The 24,496-nt window shown below is 41.9% G+C and overlaps 1 protein-coding gene and 1 non-coding gene across 16 annotated transcripts in view; both read right to left on the reverse strand.

Annotated features, from left to right (window-relative positions):
* Window positions 1-24,496, reverse strand: part of CNOT1 (CCR4-NOT transcription complex subunit 1) — a 31,359-nt gene that overhangs the window by 2,348 nt on the left and 4,515 nt on the right. The window contains exons 10-47 of one of the 15 annotated variants that reach the window (XM_078606985.1): window positions 24,261-24,431; window positions 24,029-24,156; window positions 23,656-23,896; window positions 23,426-23,545; window positions 23,013-23,135; window positions 22,467-22,618; window positions 22,119-22,269; window positions 21,564-21,765; window positions 20,959-21,087; window positions 20,104-20,228; window positions 19,328-19,614; window positions 19,066-19,144; window positions 18,284-18,511; window positions 17,809-17,949; window positions 17,364-17,543; window positions 17,053-17,169; window positions 16,843-16,953; window positions 16,479-16,556; window positions 16,154-16,340; window positions 15,851-15,975; window positions 15,129-15,449; window positions 14,524-14,667; window positions 14,299-14,403; window positions 14,020-14,139; window positions 13,603-13,794; window positions 13,297-13,439; window positions 13,021-13,129; window positions 12,336-12,505; window positions 5,774-6,005; window positions 4,563-4,811; window positions 4,012-4,175; window positions 3,497-3,614; window positions 3,121-3,225; window positions 2,326-2,499; window positions 1,857-2,006; window positions 1,520-1,700; window positions 1,095-1,227; window positions 835-969 (exon numbers count right to left, since the gene is read on the reverse strand). In XM_078606985.1, the coding sequence (XP_078463111.1) occupies window positions 835-969; window positions 1,095-1,227; window positions 1,520-1,700; window positions 1,857-2,006; window positions 2,326-2,499; window positions 3,121-3,225; window positions 3,497-3,614; window positions 4,012-4,175; window positions 4,563-4,811; window positions 5,774-6,005; window positions 12,336-12,505; window positions 13,021-13,129; window positions 13,297-13,439; window positions 13,603-13,794; window positions 14,020-14,139; window positions 14,299-14,403; window positions 14,524-14,667; window positions 15,129-15,449; window positions 15,851-15,975; window positions 16,154-16,340; window positions 16,479-16,556; window positions 16,843-16,953; window positions 17,053-17,169; window positions 17,364-17,543; window positions 17,809-17,949; window positions 18,284-18,511; window positions 19,066-19,144; window positions 19,328-19,614; window positions 20,104-20,228; window positions 20,959-21,087; window positions 21,564-21,765; window positions 22,119-22,269; window positions 22,467-22,618; window positions 23,013-23,135; window positions 23,426-23,545; window positions 23,656-23,896; window positions 24,029-24,156; window positions 24,261-24,431 (6,020 nt within the window). Of the gene's footprint in view, window positions 1-834; window positions 970-1,094; window positions 1,228-1,519; window positions 1,701-1,856; window positions 2,007-2,325; window positions 2,500-3,120; window positions 3,226-3,496; window positions 3,615-4,011; window positions 4,176-4,562; window positions 4,812-5,773; window positions 6,006-12,335; window positions 12,506-13,020; window positions 13,130-13,296; window positions 13,440-13,602; window positions 13,795-14,019; window positions 14,140-14,298; window positions 14,404-14,523; window positions 14,668-15,128; window positions 15,450-15,850; window positions 15,976-16,153; window positions 16,341-16,478; window positions 16,557-16,842; window positions 16,954-17,052; window positions 17,170-17,363; window positions 17,544-17,808; window positions 17,950-18,283; window positions 18,551-19,065; window positions 19,145-19,327; window positions 19,615-20,103; window positions 20,229-20,943; window positions 21,088-21,563; window positions 21,766-22,100; window positions 22,270-22,466; window positions 22,619-23,012; window positions 23,136-23,425; window positions 23,546-23,655; window positions 23,897-24,028; window positions 24,157-24,260; window positions 24,432-24,496 lie in introns of all 15 variants that reach the window. The other 14 variants (XM_078606982.1, XM_078606977.1, XM_078606981.1 and 11 more) reach the window with 14 other exon arrangements.
* On the reverse strand, window positions 23,224-23,359 carry LOC144727842 (small nucleolar RNA SNORA76). The gene has a single exon (XR_013587453.1). It is a non-coding gene; the product is annotated as a small nucleolar RNA SNORA76 (small nucleolar RNA).

Genomic DNA, 24,496 nt, shown 5'->3' on the forward strand with positions numbered 1-24,496 from the left:
ACAACCACGGGGAGAAAACGGAAACTCCAAATATACAGGCGCCAGGGTCGGGATTGAACCTACAACCTCATAACCAGGCAAGTTAGTTAACGTCGCCACTGGTTAAGTCAAGGTTGACTGGATTACCTGGGACATTAGTTAGAAGCAATGCCTTATGTGCTAGATTGTTTCGTAACAAGATTCCTTCACAGCCGAGCAGAAGTGCAAATTAAACAATTCTTGAACTGCCGCCATTGTGACTTGAGGCGTTTTATTTTATTTCAATCGCCATATCCCTGTTAGCTCTTTGTGTTTTGGTGGTAAATGAGCACGAGTTGAGCTTTAAAATCTCCGAAGCGTTCCCACCGAGCAGTAGTGATGCGATCTTGGGCTTGCTTTGAAACCTGGAGGAGCCTTCTCTTTTGTAAAAATTAACATGTTTGCTGGCAATCACTTCCAGTATAGCCCTGTCTCATCCACACAGAACACTTTCTTGGGTGTGTACAAACCTTTTGAATATCTTGTCAAAATATCAGGATAATTTCTTTCCGCTACACTGTCAGCAGTTGCATCTTCGCCTGACACTGCATATTATGCAGACCACTCCAGCTCAACGTGTAAACCAAGTCTTCATTTCTCAACTCACAATAATTTTATTGGTCTTCAAAAACAAGAGTAACTTTTTAACTTGGCAAATTGCACAAGATTTAGCAATTTTTTTAAATAACGCATATTCGAAACATTGCACTTATTTTGGAAAGATTGTCCAATTAAAATCGGCAAAGTATATGGAAAACAATACATAATGTAGCAATTCATAGCAGGGGAATCATGTAGTAAACCACCACTACTCACTTTTGGATTTCTGGGGCACAGTGCACAAATTCGTGGTCCCAAAATTTGAAGGAGGGATTCTTGATGAGCTCGATGAAGGTGATGAGCAGGCCCCATGGATGCGGACGATTCACAATCAGTCGCTCCAGCAGTACCCTACAGCATTAAATCAGTCACAATTAAAAATGGGGATTATAAGAACATCAAGCAACAGAAATGTATACCGATTTAATGTCGTGGCTTAATGACAGCAGTATCCGAGTTTGTTGGAGATTTCTCACCGAGTAATTTGCTCCTGAATTGCTTCAGTGTTGGCTTCGGCAAACAAGTAGAGCATGGTGCAGCTGAAATAGTGCGTATGGCTGTTGGGATAGCGTAGCTGGTTGGCTATGGCATTCAGGAACAGGTACCGACCTGCACACAAAGAAAGTTGTCATGAATACAATATTTAAATAACCTTTGCATGCTTATATAATCGCAAATTATAACATGTCATGTGCACAAACTTACAATGGATGATATGCAGCACACACCAAATGCCATGCTGCATTGCAAATCACTGGAAATCCAAACATTTCTATTAAGTTTTAAAAGGTTTTGGAACTTTTGCCTTATATTTTATATATAGCTGCATAAAACCCTTTTGCTTTCGCCAAAGCTAACGGAAATCATTTAAATAAAGCCCATCAGTGGCTCGGGCATTCACCTTCGGTGTCAAGGTCCACAGCCAAGTTCTGGAAGATGTCCATGTGGGCAGAGTGGGTGATCGTGCCCATGGACGGCGAGCTGCCTTTGCTGTTGATGTGCGCAATGGCCTGAGTGCCAACGTAGAGCACCAATGCGTTGATGAGCGGTATGTTGTACCGCATGCCTGGCTCATTAGAAACCTGTTTCACACGCCAAAAGGACAACCACAATTTGTAAAAACCACACAGCAAGTAAACTACGTGACCATGTCCATATGGAGCTTGGATCACTGCTGTAGATGTGATCTCAAAAATGTACACATGGCAAAGAACAATGAGGTGTGGTTGGCACCGGACCTGCAAGTTGCCCCGTAGCTCTGAGAGGAACGTGACCGGTGAGCGAGTCTTCAAATAAGGGTCAAGATCTTTCTTGAATTGTGACGGCATCACAGCCGTGAAATTTGTAAGGATGCGTGGCGGTATATTGATCTCGCTCAGCATATCCACCTGCAGATAGTTGTAAATGTCATCACAAGTGAGAAAACGGTTTACATCTTGACTTAAAGCTTTCGTGACTGAAGGAATTCATATTCCTGGGTCTTTCGGTAAAGTCACGTAGGTTCAAATAGCATTTTTTAACACAAGCGGTTGTAGTTTTTGTTATTATTATTTTCTTTGAACCTATCTACGCGACTTTACGGAAAGACCCAAGAATAACGGTTTACATCTTAAACTAACCAACTTTATTCACAAGTTAGATATCACACAATTAAATATTATTTAAGTGACTGATTATACAGCGGCAGAATTTCTGCAAACACGTTACCTTCAGATTGGGAGTGAAGGGGTCAGGGAGACGCATGTTGCGTGGGAAGGCACTGAGGATCAAGTTCCTCAGCTGGATGCAGTTTGGTGGAATGACATCGCAGAACCCATAGTGGTAGTCACAGAGGAACTCGGGGAAGTCGTGCAGGAGTACAAGCAGCACTCGCAATGTTCCCTGCAGGGGCAGCCAACAAAACACGTTAACTATACACAACTAAAACAAATGTAACGACATTGTGGGGTGGTGGCTCAGTGGCAGTGCAGAGCTCTCATGAATCACACAACCAGAGTTAAATTCCCAGCCATAGCGACACAACTGGCGAGTTATAGGCGAACAAGGTCATGGGCCCCCTTTGACTAAACTGGACTGACCAGTCTGGTTAGTAATGGTCAAACAGTCCAATCGTGTAGGCCTTCATCCAGCAACAGATTGGCAAGAGGCTCGTACATGAAATCTAGGATTGAAAACTCATTCTTCAGAACTGCTTTGTGTTCAATTTGTTGTCCTTCCCCCGCACCTCTGATTAGCACGGTTGGCTATGTACGGTGCAAAAACAAGTTGAATGTTACGCAACGCCATTTGTATTCCTAATATGCAGATTGTCATTTTAAATTTAACATATGCAGCGATTCATGTAGGTCAAATATACAATAGAAACTAGTTGTATTTCTATTAGTGATGTTCTAGTGAGTGATCAGCGATCAGGGAGTTTTGTTTTAGCAAGGGGGTAGTAAACAGACACTGCATGGGAAGGGAGATTCCTATACCTGGCCAGACACATGCCAAAGGCCTTACCTTGTAAAGCACCTGCATGGGTTTTGTCAGCTCCACATTGCGCAGAAAAGGACTTAGGTACTTGAACAGGTCGATGAGCAGTTGTGCGTACATCGGCCAGCCCTGCTTAAACACATGAACAAGGAGTGTCAAATTAAAAATTCTATGACACATGCTTCGTGTAAAGGAGTTCTCTCCTCCACACTTCAGGCTTTTAGCATCAGAAAATAATGTCCAGCATAGGATTTGCAAAACATCTTGGGACACAGGATTAACAGATGAAGACAGTTTTTGGTATTTTTCTTCATTTAAATTATACCAAAAAAACAGCAGTTTGTTGGCCTTCAGAATTAAAAGAGGTTTTTTTTGCCGACCGACAACATTATCCAGGCAATACCTTCTGTTGTGGAGTATGGGCCAGCATTCGTGCAATAAAGATGCGGTGAGAGATCAACTCCAGCCACGCAAACGTGAAACCTGGAGCCTTGGATGGACGCAGGATGTGGAACGTATTGCTAAAGGAGAACACACAATCAACATTTGGTTATGGTCAGACATAACAAAATCCCACCTATTCAAACAAAAAAATTGGTCTAACTCATTGGTCAATTTAAAAAAAGGTGATTGAAGGACGAATAACTGGTCCACTTATCATGAATCCAATGTCAGATCAGTAACAGCCTCTAAATAGAGCCCCAATAGTTTAGATAAATACCAAACTGTATGCAATTAGATTTAGATATTCCAACAAAGTCCATCCTTGTATTGTACTCTATTTGAATATCTATCATCTCTGCCTTTGCTAACCCACACGAAGCAGCATGACAATAACCTGCCCGGTGGGGTTGGGAGGCCCTCATCCCACTGTGGATTGACAATAGGCGGGGTTGCCAAAAGTGCACAATGCCTCACCAGAAGGCAGTCAGGGTTTGGAAATTGATGGACTCGAGCACATGTTCAGGTGCGTTCAGCTCCAGCAGCAGCATGATGAATATTCGGTGATATGGCAGCTGCTGAAAATCTGTCCGACGTATCTCATGGTCTTGTAGGAGAACGCCAACCACGATTCCCAGCACCTGCACAACCAGTACCCCCGCAGAGAGAACTTAGAATTTAGAGGCAATGACCCCCTACATATCTAATAATGCAGTTCCAAAACCTTTTTGGAAATTGAAGAAATATGGTATACATTTCATACAATAGCAAAAACACAGCCAAATTCCACTTTGCATCAATTAAGTAAAATGTCAAGATGTGAAGAGTCCAGCTGGCAGGCTCTTTGCAATTTAATTCCAAGCCCACTTCTTATGCACGAGATCATATACACTGCAGAAAATCTTAAATTAGAAGCACACCCAATGCACAATATTTCCTCAGCAGAGCCCCGACAGACAAGCTCCCAGTTTACAATTGAGCAACCAATTTAGGCTGTTACTGGTGGTATTCCGTGTCACGTGCACCACCTTATTCAGGAGGTTGATCTTCGTGACGGTGTTGGATGCATCGCCAGAGTGCTTCACAAGTAGGGCGATGAGTCTCACAAAGGCATCCAGCGTGTGGAAGCATTTGGCGCGTGTCAGGGTGGGGTTTGCGGCTGGGTTAAGGTGCTGCTCGTTCAGTGCACGGTAGCACAGGTCCACGCACATCTCCGTGCACAGTCGGAAGAAGCGTGTTATCAAATCATCAGTCTTCAGGATGCCGTGCTGGTGCATCTACAATTAAAACAAAACACATCATGTTAATGTATTCAAATATAGGTGTACCCTGATACGTTAGATTTACGATAATTTCTTAAGTTAGTCATAAATTACACTTTTCTTTGGTTTGTCTAGTTTGTTTCGTTGTTTAAATTATTCTTGGTGGGAAAAAAAGAGCAAAAGCACTGTTGTTTGTCTGTACATGCATTTTATACTGTTCCTGGCTGCTACGTTTTGTAGCGTCACCACTTGTTTACAAGCCAAGCCGCATAGTGCCAACTACTATAGGGGGGGGGGGGGGGGGTCAGATGCCTCGACCCTCGCCCTCCCTCTCCCTGCAAACCCTCCATCCCCTACCACTCGGATCACCCTCACCACGTTGACGTGCACAAGTTTCCCGTTAGGAACTCTGTGTACACTTTTTAATTACCCGTCTAGTTCTTATTATCCATATTTACACATGAATATCTTAGTTGTGTTGAAAAGTGACATTTTAATTAGAGGTTTTGCAACAGAAAATCTGAAGTTACAGAATGGGGCCTTATGGGAAAATACATTTTTATATACAGTACAATTTTCCACTTTACGTTCAGGTTATCAAGAACACAGATTTGAAGCTTTCGTGACTGCAAGGATTCACACTCTTTGGTTTTTTCGGTAAAGTCGCGAGAAAAAACCCTAAAGAGTATCAAGAACACAACCCAAATATAGCGAGGAATGCCCATATGCCAATGTGTTACTAATTTACATTTGAAGTATTAAGGTTCCATGATACATATCACTACTTCACACGAGGTCCGACATTTCGTTCCATGTGCTGGAGGTTTCAGTTCCTGAAGCAGCTTCTAGCTTCCACGAATGAATCCGTCAGACAGTGTTGAACACATGCCACAACCTAAAAACAACACAACCGCTAAAAACCTACACCCTAGTGATGTCCCATGATGTTTTGGCCCTTTCCCACTACGGCAAATCACCTGTCCGACAAAGGCAGAGAAAGCCTTTGTGCTGTCGCGGCCGGCGGCGGGCGAGTGGTACATGTTGACCCACTCGCGCAGCAGATACTCGGCCTTCTCGTGGAGGCCAGGCGGGTCGTCGTACTCGCGCGCCTGAGAGATGCCAGAGTGCATCATGGATGTGGGACCAGCGTGTGTGCGGTCCATCATTGGCTCATGGTTGGTTCGAATCACCTCCATCAACTGCGGCAGCCTGTTACGCGTGCACACATGACGATGGATTAATAAACATTTTGGCTCAAAACAATTTCACCAACATGACAAAGATAAGCATTAAAACAACAAGAGGTATTTGTACTAGCGCCAATATTGTACCAGCTTTCTAGGGATCGCATTATAAAAATTGCACTGCACAAGGCAAATTATTTGACACTGATGTAGACCACCCGAGTACAATTCTGGATCCGCAGATGTTGGGCATTGAGGGCACGCGGTCAGAGACGTTAGTGGAATCCGCAGTGCCGGGTTGGTTCCCCTTTCTTTTCTGGCATCGATCTGCTTTGGCATCGAGACGTTGGATCTCGAAATGGGCCATGGCCTAGTGGATGCAGCGGCGCCACTCTAGGCGGTAGGCAGCCTCTGCTCCTCTGAGTCTTAAAGGCTGATTTTTGCACGCTTCAGGGAGAACTTGAGGGTATCCTTGAACCACTAGTCTATTTTACCGAGGTGCTGACATAATTTAAGTGCTGCAATTTTGGTTTTGGCAGCCAACATCGGCCTTAACGCCTGTGGAGGTTCATCACTTGTACCACCCTCCCAGTCCCTGACTGCCACATTTAGATAAGCTCCTCCCCCCCCTCCCCTTAACCAGTATTTAAGATCTTGTCTCCTGGATTTCCCTTCACTTGATACAGTAAATTTGGCTGTGACGGTCCCACCTGAAGACGGAGACTTGTGTTGCCTCCGAAATGTCGTGATTTAATAGTTATTTTCATGTATTATTATTTTACCTACGTGACTTTACTGAAAAATCTTAGAGTATGAATCCTGAACCACTTCCTTTGTTCTCCCCTCGTCCGCTGACCATTGGAAAGCTTGGAGAAAAGGATCTGGCAGGGAAGGCAGTTCAGACATGAGGATGCAGTGGCTGGTCCATCGGGAGTTTCTTTTTAGAAGTATCACTTGTAAATGTTGTGGTTTCACGCTTCAACACACCGGTGGGCTAAAGCAGTGAACTATTTGTCTTTTGTCAATGCGACACTTTTTTACCGATTGGCCGTGTCGGGTGGAGGGTTACGACACATTTATAAATAACGCGATCTAAACCCAAAAACGTTGATTATGAATATTGGACGCGAAAGCCTACGTGTTAAACTATCACGTCAATGTTGGCGAGTGTCAGCTTGAAGAACACTCGCATTGGTGCAGTGATCTTCCCACTTGATCCCCTGGATTTGGCGGAGGTAGCGCTCAAGGTGCAGTGACATGGCACTGGTAGGTTGTCCATTTTTTGCTGCAGTAGGAGCGTTGGGTTGACAATGGCCCAGTAAACTAGCTTTGTCCTGCGGCAATCTTTGGTTATTGAAGACGCGCTGTCGCAGTCTGTAGAAGGCGGCGCTGGCGCACTGGACTCTTCTTGTCGCCAGTGGCCGTTTGGGACAGATGACTACCAAGGGGAGGGGAAATACTCCACATATTTAAGTGGCTTGCCACCAATAGTCAGGTGTTGGTTTGGCTGTTTGGATGGCAGTTGGTGGAGGACCGTCAAGGTTAAGCCAAGTCTCTTATATGCACAGTTGAAGACATTTAGAGTCATTTGGAGGTCCCGCAGAGAGTGAGCCTGGGTTAGGTTACAGAATGCCAAGAACAGTTCATGCAGCTCAACACTGTTCTTGAATCTGTCGGACAGCGAACACCACATTCTGTCGTGCTCCAAGATAGTCAGGCTGGCCATCTTTACAAATTAACATCTCATGACCACTTTTTACAGATCCAAATTCAATTAGTTGTGTTTTATCTTGTTCAAAGCATAGAATCAAATAGATGCCAGACAAATTTGTTCCCCTGCCCTTCCAGACCAAAATGTATAGCAGTCATGATCATCTATATACAACGATATACAAATATTTCGATTTAAAGCTTTCGTGACTGCAGGGATTCATCTTCTTGGTTCTTTCGGTAAAGTCACGTAGAAGGGAAGTAATAAAATAATAAAAATAAAACATAATAAAACAATTCTCACGACGTTTCGGCCACAACGCAAGCAGCCGTCCTCAGGCGAAGAATGAGACATTATCAAGCTAGGAGCTTATATAGGTGTAGCGAGGAGGAGCGCCTTAACAAAAGAATGTGCATATGAAGAGGAATTTAGCATACCAATGGGCAATGCGTAGGAGGTGGGCGGAGGGGTTTCAAAGTCCCATTATGCCCATGCATTATGCAGGATCCACAGCACCACGGGGGGGCGCAAGGAACAGCGTTAATAAAGGAAAGGAATGTTAATGATATGTAGCTGCATTTACCAAACAACCATGTAGAAAACCAAAGTAAAAAACTACGTAAAAAACTAAAATATAAACTGATACTTACTATACTCTACAATAAGCTGAGTTACTAACAACAAATAATAAATTACAATTCTACGTCGTAAGAAGTATATAATATACTTCCATCTAAACTTTATTCTCTTAGCATATACAGTACTATATACTGCCATAGATAAACCCAACATTAAATTATATACTGTATTGCTGTAAACCACCATATACTTTATACATTTTAATATAACACTATGTATTATTCAACTCACCCTAATGTGTATCGAAATGGTTTATTACGTCCTTCCAATGATTGCTAAGCCTGAATCCATCTTCTCGGTTAAAATTGTCTCTGTGTTTGTATATGTGGATCGCCTCATGAACGAATCTCTCATGATAGCCAGATGGCTTGCAGAGAACCTCCGTCTTGGAGAAGTCAATGTTATGTGAGCCCACTGAGTTGTAACAGTGGTCTGCCACGGCTGACCGCATTCGTGAACATAAAGCTGATCTAAAACACGGTAGGACAAACTCCTCAGCCGTGGCAGACCACTGTTACAACTCAGTGGGCTCACATGACATTGACTTCTCCAAGACGGAGGTTCTCTGCAAGCCATCTGGCTATCATGAGAGATTCGTTCATGAGGCGATCCACATATACAAACACAGAGACAATTTTAACCGAGAAGATGGATTCAGGCTTAGCAATCATTGGAAGGACGTAATAAACCATTTCGATACACATTAGGGTGAGTTGAATAATACATAGTGTTATATTAAAATGTATAAAGTATATGGTGGTTTACAGCAATACAGTATATAATTTAATGTTGGGTTTATCTATGGCAGTATATAGTACTGTATATGCTAAGAGAATAAAGTTTAGATGGAAGTATATTATATACTTCTTACGACGTAGAATTGTAATTTATTATTTGTTGTTAGTAACTCAGCTTATTGTAGAGTATAGTAAGTATCAGTTTATATTTTAGTTTTTTACGTAGTTTTTTACTTTGGTTTTCTACATGGTTGTTTGGTAAATGCAGCTACATATCATTAACATTCCTTTCCTTTATTAACGCTGTTCCTTGCGCCCCCCCGTGGTGCTGTGGATCCTGCATAATGCATGGGCATAATGGGACTTTGAAACCCCTCCGCCCACCTCCTACGCATTGCCCATTGGTATGCTAAATTCCTCTTCATATGCACATTCTTTTGTTAAGGCGCTCCTCCTCGCTACACCTATATAAGCTCCTAGCTTGATAATGTCTCATTCTTCGCCTGAGGACGGCTGCTTGCGTTGTGGCCGAAACGTCGTGAGAATTGTTTTATTATGTTTTATTTTTATTATTTTATTACTTCCCTTCTACGTGACTTTACCGAAAGAACCAAGAAGATATACAAATAATTAGTCGTTTTGGAGCGTGTGCGGATGTGTCATGGAAATGCTCTTTCTTTCCAACCTGTTAATTGGCCAAAACAAAATTTACTAAAAGGGGATGGTAACACCAATATATAATAAGGGTTATTATATTTAAAACATTTTTAAAGTTCAATTACAATTTAATGAAATAATTTCTATGCTATAATCCACAGAGAAACCATAATCAACCACAGGGGGTGAGTATATCCCATTTCACAAATAAAAAAACTTAACCCTATTCCGTTGATTGAATTTGGAATTTGTTAATCCTTGTACAATAACAGTTGCAGTGATGTTATAATTCCATGTTCTGGTTTTTGTATGTTTTAAAGTATAAGTCCATGCGAAAATGTTGGTATGGTCCTCATGCCGAGTGAGTGGTACATTCCTAACAGCGCTAAAGCTACGGGAAGTAATGTGGCTCAAAGCAGATTCTGGTAACACGATTTATTATTACAATGTTAATTTTGGTATCATTGGACTGATGCACATCAGAATATTTACACTGCTGTAAAGCTCTTAACATGTCCAGTAGGGGCACGGAGTAAGATCGTTATAACAGTACAAAAACATGACAGTAGTGCAAGTACAAGGAAGGTAAACAAATCACCCAAACACATCTACAGTATTTTTCAAATTACGACTTAAAACTTTCGTGACTGCAGGAATTCATATTCTTTGTTTCTTTTGGTAAAGTCACGTAGATAGAAACATAATAAGTGAATAAAAATAAAAACACAAAAAAAACACTAATGTAGACTGTAGCCTGGTTTTTAAGCTGGTAAGCGTATTTGGCAGTCTATGTTGTAGACTTATTATTGGTTCTTTCGGTAATACAAAAAAAACACGACGTTTCCATCGCAACACAAGCGGTCGTCATCAGGAAAAGGGGGATTAGCCTCTAAAGGCGAACCGTTTATAAAGGTTTAGAGATGGGCCTAGCCCAAGTGTGTCAGCAGCATGGGCGGGGCAGCTAATTTTAATGTGGGAGAAAACGCCAACGCAGCGGATCTACACAAATCAAAGGGCCGCCAGCCAATCACTGCACCTCGCTCCACAGACGCACACAGCTGACGGTGGAGGTTGACGACAAAACACAAATCAAATCATGACCCAAAGTGGTTGAGGACATCTTTCCAATGATTGCCGAGTTTATAACCATCCTCTCGGTTGAAATTGTGTCTGTATAAATGGATGACTTCATGAACGAATCTTTGATATCCAGTAGGCTTGCAAAGTACCATCGTCTTGGAGACAATTTTCGTGAGCCAGCCACATTAAAATAATTACCAGCCACGGCAGAAGTACTGGTCATACCGTGTTGCAAATCACCTTGTCATACATAGCAGGGGTAACCAAAAAGATTTCCAAAACCCTGAACAAAACACAAGATCCAGGTCCGATTTAAACACTACATACAATTCATGATCTGATCCCATCTGTGAAGGACAAGAATCCTGACATGCAATATCCCGGCATCTACAAACTAAGCTGTATCTACGGCAGCAGTTATATTGGGGAAACTAAACGACATGTCTCGGACCGCGTTCGGGAGCATAAGGCAGATTTGAAACATGGTAGGGCCAATACTTCTGCCGTGGCTGATCATTATTTTAATGCGGCTGGCTCACACGAAAATGATTTCTCCAAGACGATAGAACTCTGCAAGCATACTGGCTATTTTTTGTATTACTTAAAGAACCAAGAATAAGTCTACATTATAGACTGCCAGTACCTCACTCAAATTAAGAACCAGGCTACAGTCGACATTAGGGTTTTATTTAAATTTATTTAAAAAATCATTTTATTATTTTTCTATCTACGGACTTCACCAAAATAACCAAAGAATAGTATTTTTAAAAAGTTAGTATTTTTGTGCGTGCGTTTGTAAATTCGGGGATTGCCAGAAAGTGCCTCCATTTTTTTCTACTATATCTGTATGTATTGTTGCACAATATTAATGGACGACACCTCATTAGTCTTATTTCACTATGTATGATTTATCACCGATGTCACTTTTATTTGACACTTATTTTCTAAACACCCTCGCCATTTACTGGAAACAGCTCAGATATAGCACATGGTGAGAGGATGCATACCTGTCAACCTCTTATCAGTGCCTACCTTATTATACACCAATGAAGATCTTAATGGTCACCCTGTGCTCTTATACATCTCAACGTTCATCCTACAACGTCCGATCCCAATTACACACACTACACAGCACACTATGCACTGTATACGACTCAGCTATAGTATATGGGGAGGGTATGTAACAACATTACACACGTGTACTACATCGGAGCTATATGAATAGCAATAACCATGTCCCAGGCTGTAGGAAAACATTTGAAGCAATTTTTATGAGATATTGAAATACAACCAGAAGTAGAGTAGTGATTTAACTGCCGGTTTACTCCTGCATTTTTTAAAATGCTACAACTGTGATAGCAATACTCTTGCCGACAGGTTTAAATAATTCTCATTCACGAAGTTTCAAAGTGATGGCAGTCAACCCAGAAAAAAAAGCCGAGATAATACCCAAGCTATATTACAGCTCTGCTTTTTCAATTGAGCCTGAAGGTTTTTCACTTAACAGTTAGTGGTTGAGCCTAAAACGTACCCTTCAGGAGCGTTGACGCGAGAGTGGGCGTTGATTCTCATCAGTGTCTCAATGGTGTTGAAGAGGTCAGCCTCTGTAATCTGCGGGGTGCCCCGTTCCTCCACAAGGTGGATACGCACCAGCTGCATAGCGAACGCCACCGCCATGTAGTTCAGCCCATTCTCCATCGACTGTGTCAAACAGAAAAATGCCATCCAATTCACTTTGCTCACAAAATGCTATGCACGTATTCCTCAAATTAGTGTAGTTTTAGTTATACAAGTGCAACGTCATGAGACAAAGAAATTAAGATGTTTAACTCTTTCAGGAATGCATCAATAGCATACAACTTTGGTTAAAAGAAAATTACATTACCAAACCATTTGATACCCATTTAATAGTACTCACTGTGTAGTTAAGGCCTTTTACGTTCTCTGTACTGAACTAAAATATTTAGTCCTTGGAGCTGATAGTGAATTAAGTGTACTAAGTTAATACTTATTTTCCGCCATCATCTGTAAACCGAATACCAATCACGAGTGACTTTTTATATTAAAACAAATTCTGAGCAGTGCCAGGTCAATGCCGACATGGTATTAATCTGCAAAATGTGGACATGCGCAACGAATCATTAGATTATTTTTTGGCACATGCAAAAAAGGTTGGCAGTTAAGAATAAAAAAGATGCTTAAAAGACTAAGTTCACCTGCGCAAGGTGGATGTCGTACTGCTGCATGTTGACCAGGTGGTGGCAAATGAGCAGTTCCACAGCCTCTACATTGTAGCGGTATTCATCGCGACACTCCATCAAGCACCTGCAACCAAAGATAGTGTTACAATGGACGTACAGAAACCTCAACGTATTCAGATTAAAAAAAATGGAGGAATCCTATGAGCTATGAATCTCTTTTCATAGATGTCCAGGAGGGGTGGGTCATTCAAGTTTATTATCATGGGCGAATGTATATGGCACCAATTATACCTTGTGACCTGCTTGCTGGTCCACATAGGGCCATAGGCTCGGGGATCTTGAACAGCTTTCAGCACCAGCAGGTGGCAATCCCTGTAACGCACGATGATCTCATGATCACCACCCACCGTGGCATCCAGAAGTCCTTCCACCGCCTGCAAGAAAAAGGACACATGGAAGTGCTTAAAGAGGCTCTGTAGAGTCGTTTCTATGGCACAAAAGACAGTGTCGTCTTGACGTGTTAGTGTGCAGCCTTTGATGGTAGCAATGCAAGCCTCTACACAAAACTCCATGCCAAAGTGCGCACAGCAGCAATACCTTCTGCAGCAGGGCGACGGCTGTCACGATTTCGCGAGAGTTCCTGGCCAGCAGGACGGCCTCGAGCAGGGATTGCATGGCAGCAACATGCGGGTTCATGGCGACAGTGCCAGGGAGCGTGTGCAGGCAGTGCTCCAGCTCCGCAATGCACTTGTCGTACACAGCCGTGATGTCGTCTGTCCCCCATTGCTGCTACCAGGTGGGGGTGTGCCACACAGAAAGATAATACACAATCAAATCCAAAAGGAATGCACAAATACAAAAATACTAAGGAAAAGAACACCGCTTAATTTCATGAAAATCTATTATGTAGGGCCCTCAAGTCAATCTAAAGTTGGCTTAAGGCTTCCCACACTGTTAGGGATTTTTTAAACAATTCATCAGGGATTTTTTAATTCTCAATCTGGCCATAAATACCTGCATGGGCTTCGTGAGGAATCCAGTAGGCTGTGTGATGTCATTGTTGGGCAGAAATCCTGGGATGCAGCGAGCAAACTCTTCATATACAGCCAGCTGTTTGGGGTCTACACCACCCACCTGCAATACAAGAACCCATATAAAAGCGAGGCTCTGAGAATAGCTACTCAAAGACAATTCGTATGAAACCATTCCACAAACTCAATGACCGACTATGGTTTTAAAAACGCATCAATGCAGAGGATGGGTGATATTAAATGGCACATCAGCTTTGCTCACTCTCAGTCGGATCTGCTCGGGCATGCGTTCAGCCTGGTAAGTGAGCACCACAGGGTCACAATATCTCCGTCCCTCCTGACGTGCATGCTTTCTCAACTCAAATTCCTGCAAACACGCACAATACAAGTGAATAAATGGAGGCATAACAGATTTGGTTATTTGCAGGCATAGCTGTAAAACACAAATATACGTCGGTGCTAATGGCAGTAAAAAAAACACATTTACGGTAGCAAGTCTTTTGTCCATTTCAGGGCCAGCTTTCTCAACAGCCATCTTCTGGATGAAGCAGCATGCCAGCTCACAGTTGTCCTGAGCAAGCTGGTTTGCTGCCTGGTCAATAATATCCTTCTGTGGGAATGTAGCTGGTCCCTGTGCAGAACATAAACAAATATTAACTTAGCAAGCCAGTACCAATGAGGTGGCCACACGTTTTTAGGAGATTACACAACTGTAGTCATGGAAACACGCAATTCAGACAAGCTTACACCCCATAGGCTCCAACGCAACGGTGCCAAAACACTTGTGCAGAGTACAATTATTTTTAATATAAACATTTGCTTGTATATTTCATTTATAACCTTGCTCAAATTCCATGTATTGGGGACACAGCTTTATCTATTGTAACAATTGGTTTAGGGGCTTCATGGATTATGTAAAAACAAGTAAATATGCTCAGGAGGAACACATTTTGCAGATATGGCAACACGCAGTTGCTCGGCTCCCTTATAAAAGCAAATCACCAAAAACACCAATACAAAATGTGGAGTTAGAAATATGAACAGCATTAAGTGTTGAGATATAAAAAACCTCACACATCCGAAATAACTTACAATGATGTGCTCGTCAAGGCTCACCCGTAGGGTCGCCAGGAAGTTGTTCTTCAGGTTATTAGCAATGCTGACCATCAGGGGCTCTCGGCACGTGATCATTGCCATGCCGGCTGTCAGGTTGCGCATCATGTGCTGCGCCGCTGCGCGCATGCGGCTTTCCTCTGGGTCCAGCGCAAAATCCTTACGAACAATCTGCTCGCACGTGGTCATGGCGATCTTGATGGATCGCTCGACGACTGGGTGTACCAGCTCCTGCACGGCGCGCTCCAGCGACGGCCGCACGCACTGTTTCAGATGTGGATGTGTCTGAAACAGCCCGATCTGCTCCAAAAATCACACGTACCAAACAACGCATTTTTACAAAGATCAAAAAAGTAACCTCAGGTTTTATAACGAGTAGGGGACAATGATTACCACTCTCCCCCCACCACAACCCTTCAATAGAGTGTAGATGAGTTGGATTTCAACTCAAGATATTCTTTATTGGCAGGTTTAGTCTCATTAGTCAGTGTCAAAGATTGATTTGCTTCAATAGGCTGTATTTTGTAAGAATACAATTTTCATAACCAATTAAAACTCGCGATTCAATGCACGTTCATTGTAGTGCAAGAACATATTTGTGACGATTCATTGTGTAATAAACACACTTCAACAAAAATACAATTAAAAGGCTTGTACTAATGTTGGATGGTTGAGTGGTCAATGTCAAGGTTGGTACTCACGCTGGGAGCAATGCTGACATGCGGAGCCAGACCGGTGAGCGAGTACACGTTGATATCATAGAAATTGAACTGGGGTTGCGGAGGTCCAGCTGCTGTGGTAGTTGTGGTCGTTCCACTTGTTATCACTATAAAGAGGTAGTAAGGATTTCAGTGGCGAGAGTTATTCCACACTCAGCAACAGATGAAATGTCAAAAATGTATAACACGAAAAACTGAAAGGACAATTTGAAACAATAACTAGCAAATACAAATATTTTGATGCAGACATCAAAATATTGACCCAGTGGCCAGAATTTGGCTTACCAGTGGTGACAGGAGGTGGTTGAACCAATACTTCATCAACTGGCTTCACCTCCTTTTTGGGTGCAGAAAGCTGTTCCTCCACACTCTTCATGCGATCTTTGTCCTTGAGGTAGTTGCCAGGCTTCAGCTCATTGATGTCAAGCGCCAGAGTCTTGCAGAGAACTTCTATCTCAAATTTCAAGTTCAGCTGTGGCCCAAGGAAGACAGGAGATGGTTGCAGTCACCCACAGGAACATACATAAAGCTGCTAAAGCAAACAAAAAAATGCACCCGTTGTATTTTGATATATATGAAATAAAATAAAGGTATGTAACCCTCTGCACACCTTTAGGTCTGGTTCCTGATGCAATTCGGCAAGCACGTTCATGATTGCCATGGTCCAGGGGTTTGGAGGACGAAACACCTGCCCCCACAACAGGATGTCATTCGCACGAGATCAAGAGTACACAAGGCTGGAATTACACAGCTTCAGCCAGCACTCGCATTACATCGGTAAACACATGCGGTACACTTTTCACGGGTGCTCTGCGGTTTGCACAAAAATATCCTAACGAATTAATCATGTCAACAACAGCACTCGTGTTAATTACAACGTGCATAAAAATGGAAACATTTTCAGAAACACTTAGCAAGGTGTACAAATCAATATGAATTTGACCATCGCTAGAGCATAAAACTAAGTTTCTCACCAGACTCTTAGAGCAGGACTCCAGCACTTTGGCTACAAATGGAACAACATAGAGTAGCTCTTGCTGTCCTTTCATGTATGCCTCAAGGAGCAGAGACTTGACATCTATGTCCTGAAACAAACCCAGTCGTAGTGTTAACATTCAATAGTAGGACAAAACTTCACCAGGTAATCCATATTGGTAATGAATTGAAATTGTGGTTAAACTTACTATCTGCAGAATAGGCCTATTCTTAGCCAGGGTCACCATTCCCAACCAGTGACCCAGATTCTTTAGAAGGGAACGGTCTGAAAAATTTGCAGCCTGCTTGTCAGATGTTAGCAGCACCTAAAAAACAAAAACATCAGACAGAAATTAGGACCAATCTTTAATAAATGGGTAAAATTTTTTTTTTTTTTATATACATTTACCCACGGCAAAACTATCCAAACAGCACAATATTTTCATTTAAATGTTAAGTCTTCCCGATGCAGTGGAATTACAATTCTAGCACACATTATAAAATCACATCACAAACATACCTTGATGTTCCTGTACGTTTCATTGAGCACTATTTTAGTGAAGTCCGGATTTTTCAGGGTGTCGAGGAAGTTTGAGTAGAGCCCATGAAAATTTGGCTCAATGCTCACTCTCTTCATCACCAGGTATTGCGCTATCCAAGGCATGGACTCGTCTTTTACACTGTCCTTTAGTTCCTCAGTCTGCGATAAGAGATGGACCAGTTAGATGACACAAGGGTTTGTGCTGCATTGTGGTTTTAGCTATAAATACGGCCACAAAATATAAATGTTATGCAAGTATGCTACAAAAGTAGATAATGCATTGATTCATATTGACACAACACTCATGATAAATGCAATGACTTGCGTGGGACAGGCCATTATCCAAAAATAGTTAAAACCAAATTGTGACAAGTAATTTAACTGCTTACATTTGTATGCATTAAATGTCTAAACAAAAACAAACCTTCTGTGCCATGTTGGACTGCGAGAGGTTGTTGAAAATGAAAAATATTTTGTCTTGAACGCTCTCTTGGGGTTCAATGATGCGATCCGAGATGTCTGTTGCCACCAGCAAAGTGTCAATGTTTGTCGTGTTAATGGAAGGCTGTGAAAATAAACAAAGTACATAACAGATAAGCAAAAGCAAGACAACTGCATTTTTACATTGTACATCTATTTACACTTATTTAGGACAAGAGAATTGCATAATTTACATTTGGTATTCACATCATTCTTAGGTGGTGTAACGATGTGCAATCTCAATTGAGCAAACGCATGGAAATTGCAAAGTGAATAAATTTCAACCACGACGCAAGCACAATGGTCTACTCTAGTGAATGATAGCAAGGAATCAAATGTTTATTCGTAAGTAGACGGCACACGCATTTTACAGTTAAACACAAGTGCAATAATTTGTGTGTGTAAGATTGAAAACACACCGGGGCATCTTTCTTAAAGTTGGTGGGTGTCGTTTTGGTTCCAGTTGTTGCCTTGGGGACGAGTGTGTTGGCAAGGGCAGAGGGTGGCGCCATAGTGGTGATGGCAGGGCTGGGCAAGCTGGGCTTGGTGTGGCTCAGACTACTGGCCAGTGCGATGCTGCCGGGTGTGGTGATGGAGCCCTGCATCTTCACAGGAGGGTCTCGAGACTGTTGTCCGTACTCGATGTACTGTGTGGGGGAAGCAGAATCGATGGCGGCTCCAGTCACCTCCGCTCCGACAAAACAAGTGCTCAAATTATTCATTAATGCAGTCATAGTAAATTTACTTGTATTTTTTAAAATATGCACAAACGGTTTTATTCAGTGCGTGCGCATTTTCAGAAATAATCACGAGGTCAATGATACTATTCTGTGTTATAAAAAAGTATGAAAGTAGTGGCAATACTGACGATTGGGCGAGATCATTTGCATAGGTATCACTAGGTACCTACATTCTGTAAATGTGATGATTTTAATAGGTTTAAGGAAAATAAGATAATTTCCACCATTTTAAAAGGGGGATTAATCAAACCAAGTAGCCATGTTTCTTGCATTGTCCATATAAAAACATGGTAATTGTTATATCTACAGCGATTAGCCTTTATAAATAGATAACATTTAGCTCAAAATCTCGCCTCAGCAGCCCTGCCAATGCTTATAATACGACAGTAAGCAATATACAGAAGTGTAGTGATAGTTTACATACTAGCATTGTTTCAACTCCAGGAAAATCATCCGCTTACCTCTATCAAGTGATGTGGGAACTGGCTGAAGTGTGCAATCGATGCAAGGTGCTGACAGTATTGGGGATAATCTTTCAATCTAAAAAAAAATACAATGTTGTAAACGATAAATCTCAATTTTTCAATCAACATTAAAAAGTAAACATTTGGCTATTGTCTCCATTATGCTTTAAAAGGAAGCATATAAAACAACATAATTTGGTCACACAGCAATAAGCAGCAGGCTTTATTGCCCAAGAAAATAATTAGAAAGGTACTGCACCTGTTTTTGAAACGGTCCAGAGCGGCAATGCCAAAATAGTACATCTTGGAGCCAAAGGCCTTGCGCAGGGCCTCCAGCACATAGCGTAGGGCAAGGCCCAGGGCCATGTATGTCACGAGCCCCTTCTCAATAATGCCCCCAAACAGGCAGGCTGTGATGTGCAGCTCTTTGTCCGGGTATTGTGGGAAGAAGCGGTACTCTTCAAACAGATTGCGCAGCATGCAGTTGAACACTTCTCGCTCTCGTTTGTTGTTCGAGTCCTTGAAACTCTGCAACATTTCCAGCACCTGAACAGACAAGCAGCACGTACAACCCTTCGTTAAAAAATAAAACCAAAGCAAATGGCAAAAACCTAAAATCCAACAAGAAATATAAATTCATAATAAAGGTTTTTGGGTTAGATCGCGTTCTTTATGAATGTGTCGCAAACCCTCCACCACCCGACACGGCCAATCAGTAAAAAAGTTTTCGCGTTGACAAAAGACAAATATTAAGATGTAATACCAACAGATCATTTTGTACTTGAATATAAGCCGTCAAGTCTGAAAAAAAATTGACACTTAAAAAGGTTTACCTTCAGTATGACAATGACATTTGTGCAGTCTAAGTTAGAACTTTTAATGTCCCTTGGAAGGAGCAAAAATTATGTAGTTTCTTACTAACGAAGAATTACATTTCCAGACCTTCTGGGACACAGCCTTGGTATATATTTACAAGGAGCTATTTATATTTTGGATTACAGCTTTTTTAAAAGTGGGGTTTAAGCAAGTACGTGCCTCATCCACAGACATGGTGGGGTGGGGGGGTTGGTTGTAGATGCGTTGGAAGTAGCTGTTTGCCTCGTCATCAATCTCCTTACTGAACTGCTGACTCATCTCTGGAGAAACCTGTGATAGGTCAGCTGGGGAAAAACACTACTTAGTACCTCAGAACCAGAACAGCACATTCATGCATATTACGAACTAAACTACCAAAAATATTTACAAGTTACAGGAACGATACATATGAAGGTATGTTATCGCATCAATTAAGGATATTATCATGCACCAGAATGATTTCCAAAAGCAACATGAATGCACAAAGAACAAATGACAATTTCAAATCACTCAACTCATTCACTCAGGATGGCTTAGTGGAAAGCATGGAGGAGCAATGCCAAGCAAAACAGCCACGTCAAAGAGCTAAAATGCAGTGATCAAAAGGAATTGTTAAAAGCCATGAAAACTGTGATTCCACAAGGGAGGACGCCAATGGCTTGTGTTCCAAGCAAAAAAAGGACCTCTGAACAATGTCCAGAAACGATACAATGCATGTAAAACTGATAAGCACTTTTCTCTTTATTTGATGAAAAGCAAAAATGTAATAGCTACTAGGACATTTACATGGAGCAGCAAAGTGAGATGGAGCAAGTGCATGCTGACAATTAAAAGGACTTAAGTTAATCTAAACAAAGCACAAAAGACAAAAGTGATTATGAAGTATCACACCAATTTAGCAATGTATTAACAATAATACACATTGGTAAGATACTGTAAAACCAGAGGTTAGGAGATTACAAAGCATGGATTATTAAGCATGCAGCAGCTTGGGATGGACCAAACACACCACCCACTTACACGGCTTCAGCTTACTCTGCTGGAAGGCTGGGGGGTTTATCCCCGGGAGGTTGAGCTTGCGCTGGCTGAATGGATCGCTTGTGCCAACGCCTTGCAGTCCCAGGTTCGAGCTGCTCATCCCACTCAGGCCTCCACTTCCAAGACCTTCAATTATAGTTAACAATGTAAATGTGCAGTCAATCAGAATCTGTATTTAGAATAGAGGAATCCGATGAGCTATTAAGCTCTTTTTCAGAGTCGATTAACATAACCCCTTTAAAATGGTGTTGCCCACAGAATGCCTCATTAGCTAGTGTTATCCAGAAATAAACTTGTATTGGCAAGTCAGTGTGAATAAGTATATTTATACAAGCCATCTAAAAATGTTTCCGATATAGATGACTGATAATTTGTTTCTTACTTTTAAAAGAGTTTTCAAGTTGAAGATATTGCAAGAAAACCCCAGTTATAGCAAGACTTTTTATAGCACCTATGCTTGGCCTGTACCACTACTGATAGAGCCATGCACAGGTTCAAAGTAGGTGCACAATACTGTAAAAATTGTAGATCAAAGGATTAGAAGCGCTCATTAAATTGTACACTATTAAAATAATATACATTCATTCGAGAAAAGACCTAACCTGGCACGGGCAGCTGGGAGGTAAGCCCAAGGCTGGAGAATGGAGATTGGCTAGGTGCCGAGAGCGGAGGAAAGGCCTTGGCTGGTGACGGAGGTGCATTGAAGGTTTGTCCAAGGTTGGGTGGAAAGGCCTGCATACCACCGGCGTGGGCAGGTGCTGCTCCACTGATGTTGAGAGAGGCAATACTGGATAGTGCATCCAGCTGAAGGAACAGACCAGCATTGTGACAATGTTTAGAATTGTGTTTCATTACGGCCAATAATATAGGATGTTATACAGCACGCAGCTATTTACGGCATTTTAAAAACAAATGGACCAACTATAATTAGAGTGAACAAAAACGTTAAACTTAATGTTGCTGCACTTTAATGCAAAGCCTGTACATTTTCGAAGTGAAATTTTACTGCTGCTATGTAGCACTAATGATGAGTCATTAAAATACAGCATATATTGTTGCGGTGCACTTTTATCTTCAATGAAAAAAAAGCTTATTTCACGCAGGTGAGAATTAGGTGTAGAACAAAAAACAGTAATTACCCTCTCAGGTGTCCTGACCTGCACAGGCGAGATGGAGTCCAGTGTGCTCGTGCTCGAAACACGGCCTTTGGGCATTACGCCCGGTGGAGGCTGCCGAGCCTTATTCATCACGTTACTGCAGTTTGCTACCATGGTCAGTATAGTCTCCGAAAGCTCTTGCGATACATTGCTGCAGGCAAAGAGAAAATATAACCAGAGTGAACAAAAAAAATAAACTTGGAGCATATACTTTAGTAGTAAGTTGGAAGAAAGGTTATTAATTCACATACCTTTTTAGTCCATCTTACACAAAAAGATAATACAATTACAGACTACCGAGTTGTCTAGAAAACCATGCGAAAACATGTTCTGCCACTATAAACATACCCTGCACAGGCCTGCAAGCAGGCCAACATAGCAGCCAAGGTTTCAGGTGGAAGTTGGGCACTCTTCGGTTGGTCTTTTTCAGGGGGCAGACCACCCATGATTGAAGGGCAGCGCCGCTTCAGGAAGCTTACACAAGCTTGTATGAATGGCTCCTGAAGCACAACCACAAACAGGTAAATGTTTATTTTTAATAGTTGAATGCAATGCACAAAAATATTTCTACACAAAACTATTTTTCTGGGTAAGTTTGAAGCTTCAATAGACTTTAAAGTTAAAGGAATGCATGTCACCCTCAGTACCCTCGTGACTTCACTCAAGTCGAATCCATTTTAATAGAATGATGAACTGTGGCGTCACATAATGCCGAGATACACGTACTCCTCTTAAACAGGTCAAAGATTTAAATTTTGGATAGCTCAGAATAAAGCTTGGGTATTTATATATAAAGATTTAAATCGGGGATGCATCTCATTTAGGAATGCAAAATAGAACACGTTATTGTTGTTTCAAACACTTACATTTTACAAAAAAAGTATTTGAACCTACCCCATGCTCACGGATCTTGTCTGTGAGCCATTTGTCAAGCTTTAGGTATTCACGACGAGATGCCAGCACAGCCAAATCAATGACGAAGGCAAATGGCGTGGCATTTAGCAGCATCGAGAGGGCCTGTAAAACAGGGATTTAAACCTTTGACACTACAACACAATCCATTCATTTGTTTAATCTAAACAATATGAACAAAAATATAAAGATCGTTTGTGTCTTACTTTTAAAAGAGTTTTTCAATCTTGGAGAAAATGAAAAACCCCAGTTATAGCAAGATATTTTATGTAGCACCACTGCTTGGCTTGCACTACCACAGCATGGTAGAGCAAGTTCAAAGGTAGTGCACTGGAAAGATAAGTTACATAGCATTTCCCCCCCACGATCATGAAACTACGGAAAAGTGTGCGTACTTTTAGGTCTTGGGCCACATCGAGTATGCGGGAGAGGCGCGTCTGATCGTACTGCTCTCCTCTCATGTACCACTCGGCCATGGCGTGCATGATGAGCTGTCGGATGGTAGGAGACTGCCCCTGTCGAAATAATGTCCATCATATTTGGTCACAATTCACATCTGAAGCCAGACGGAAGAGCAAAAACATGACTGCGATAATCTTGCAATCCCGGTGTGAGCACTACGAACCTGCCCGTGCCAGGCGTAGTGTAGGATGATGGCAGAGTTGGGGTGGTTTCCCAAGAAGATGGGCATCAGCAAGGAGATGAGATCATGGCGCAGTGTGTTCCAGGTGCAGTTGATTTGTAGCAGCGCCAACACCAGCAGGTCTGGGCAGTGCTTGAGTGGGAAGCTGAACAGCTGCTTCACCTGCTCATAGTGCCCAGATTCTGCCAGTCTCAGTAATGTTTCCATTAGATCCAGTGATTTCCTACGAAAGGCACACAAGGGTATTGGTTTTGCACAAAATAATTTGAGCATTAAAATGTTTAGTTTTAGAATAATTTTCAGAATTGATTTCTGTAACCTAAAGTATAGTGCAGTGAGAACGTGTAATAATTACCAGGTAGCAATCTCTCTGTTGTCATCCTCTGGAGGGGCTTTGAGGATGTCAGTGACCACAGTATGACAGACATAATCGGCAAAGCAAAACACATCTGGGTTGAGCAACGAGTGCTGAATGAAAGACATCTGGAAAACAAAAACATTCATGAATGATACATAAATCGTGAAAAACTAAAATAAATCACGAGCAGAAGACAATTTCGAAAAACACAAATCAATGGCAAATATACCTGCCCGTCGGTGTTTTTCCAGGGACGATAAACAAGTTCCACCGGAAAGACATCCATGCCCAATCCCTTTTGTATGCCATACACAACGATCTGTAGTCCCTTTCCATCCTTGATTTGAAAGCCAGGGTGATCCAACTCATAAGCCACTTCCTTGAAATTAATGTGCAGGTTCTGGAAAAAACAACACCATCTTTAAGGCAATAGTTGAAACTATAATAAACATGCCAGAAATTACA

This window comes from Lampetra planeri, chromosome 26 (genome assembly GCF_965212315.1).
Source record: "Lampetra planeri chromosome 26, kcLamPlan1.2.h2, whole genome shotgun sequence".
NCBI classification, from domain to species: Eukaryota; Metazoa; Chordata; class Hyperoartia; order Petromyzontiformes; family Petromyzontidae; genus Lampetra; species Lampetra planeri.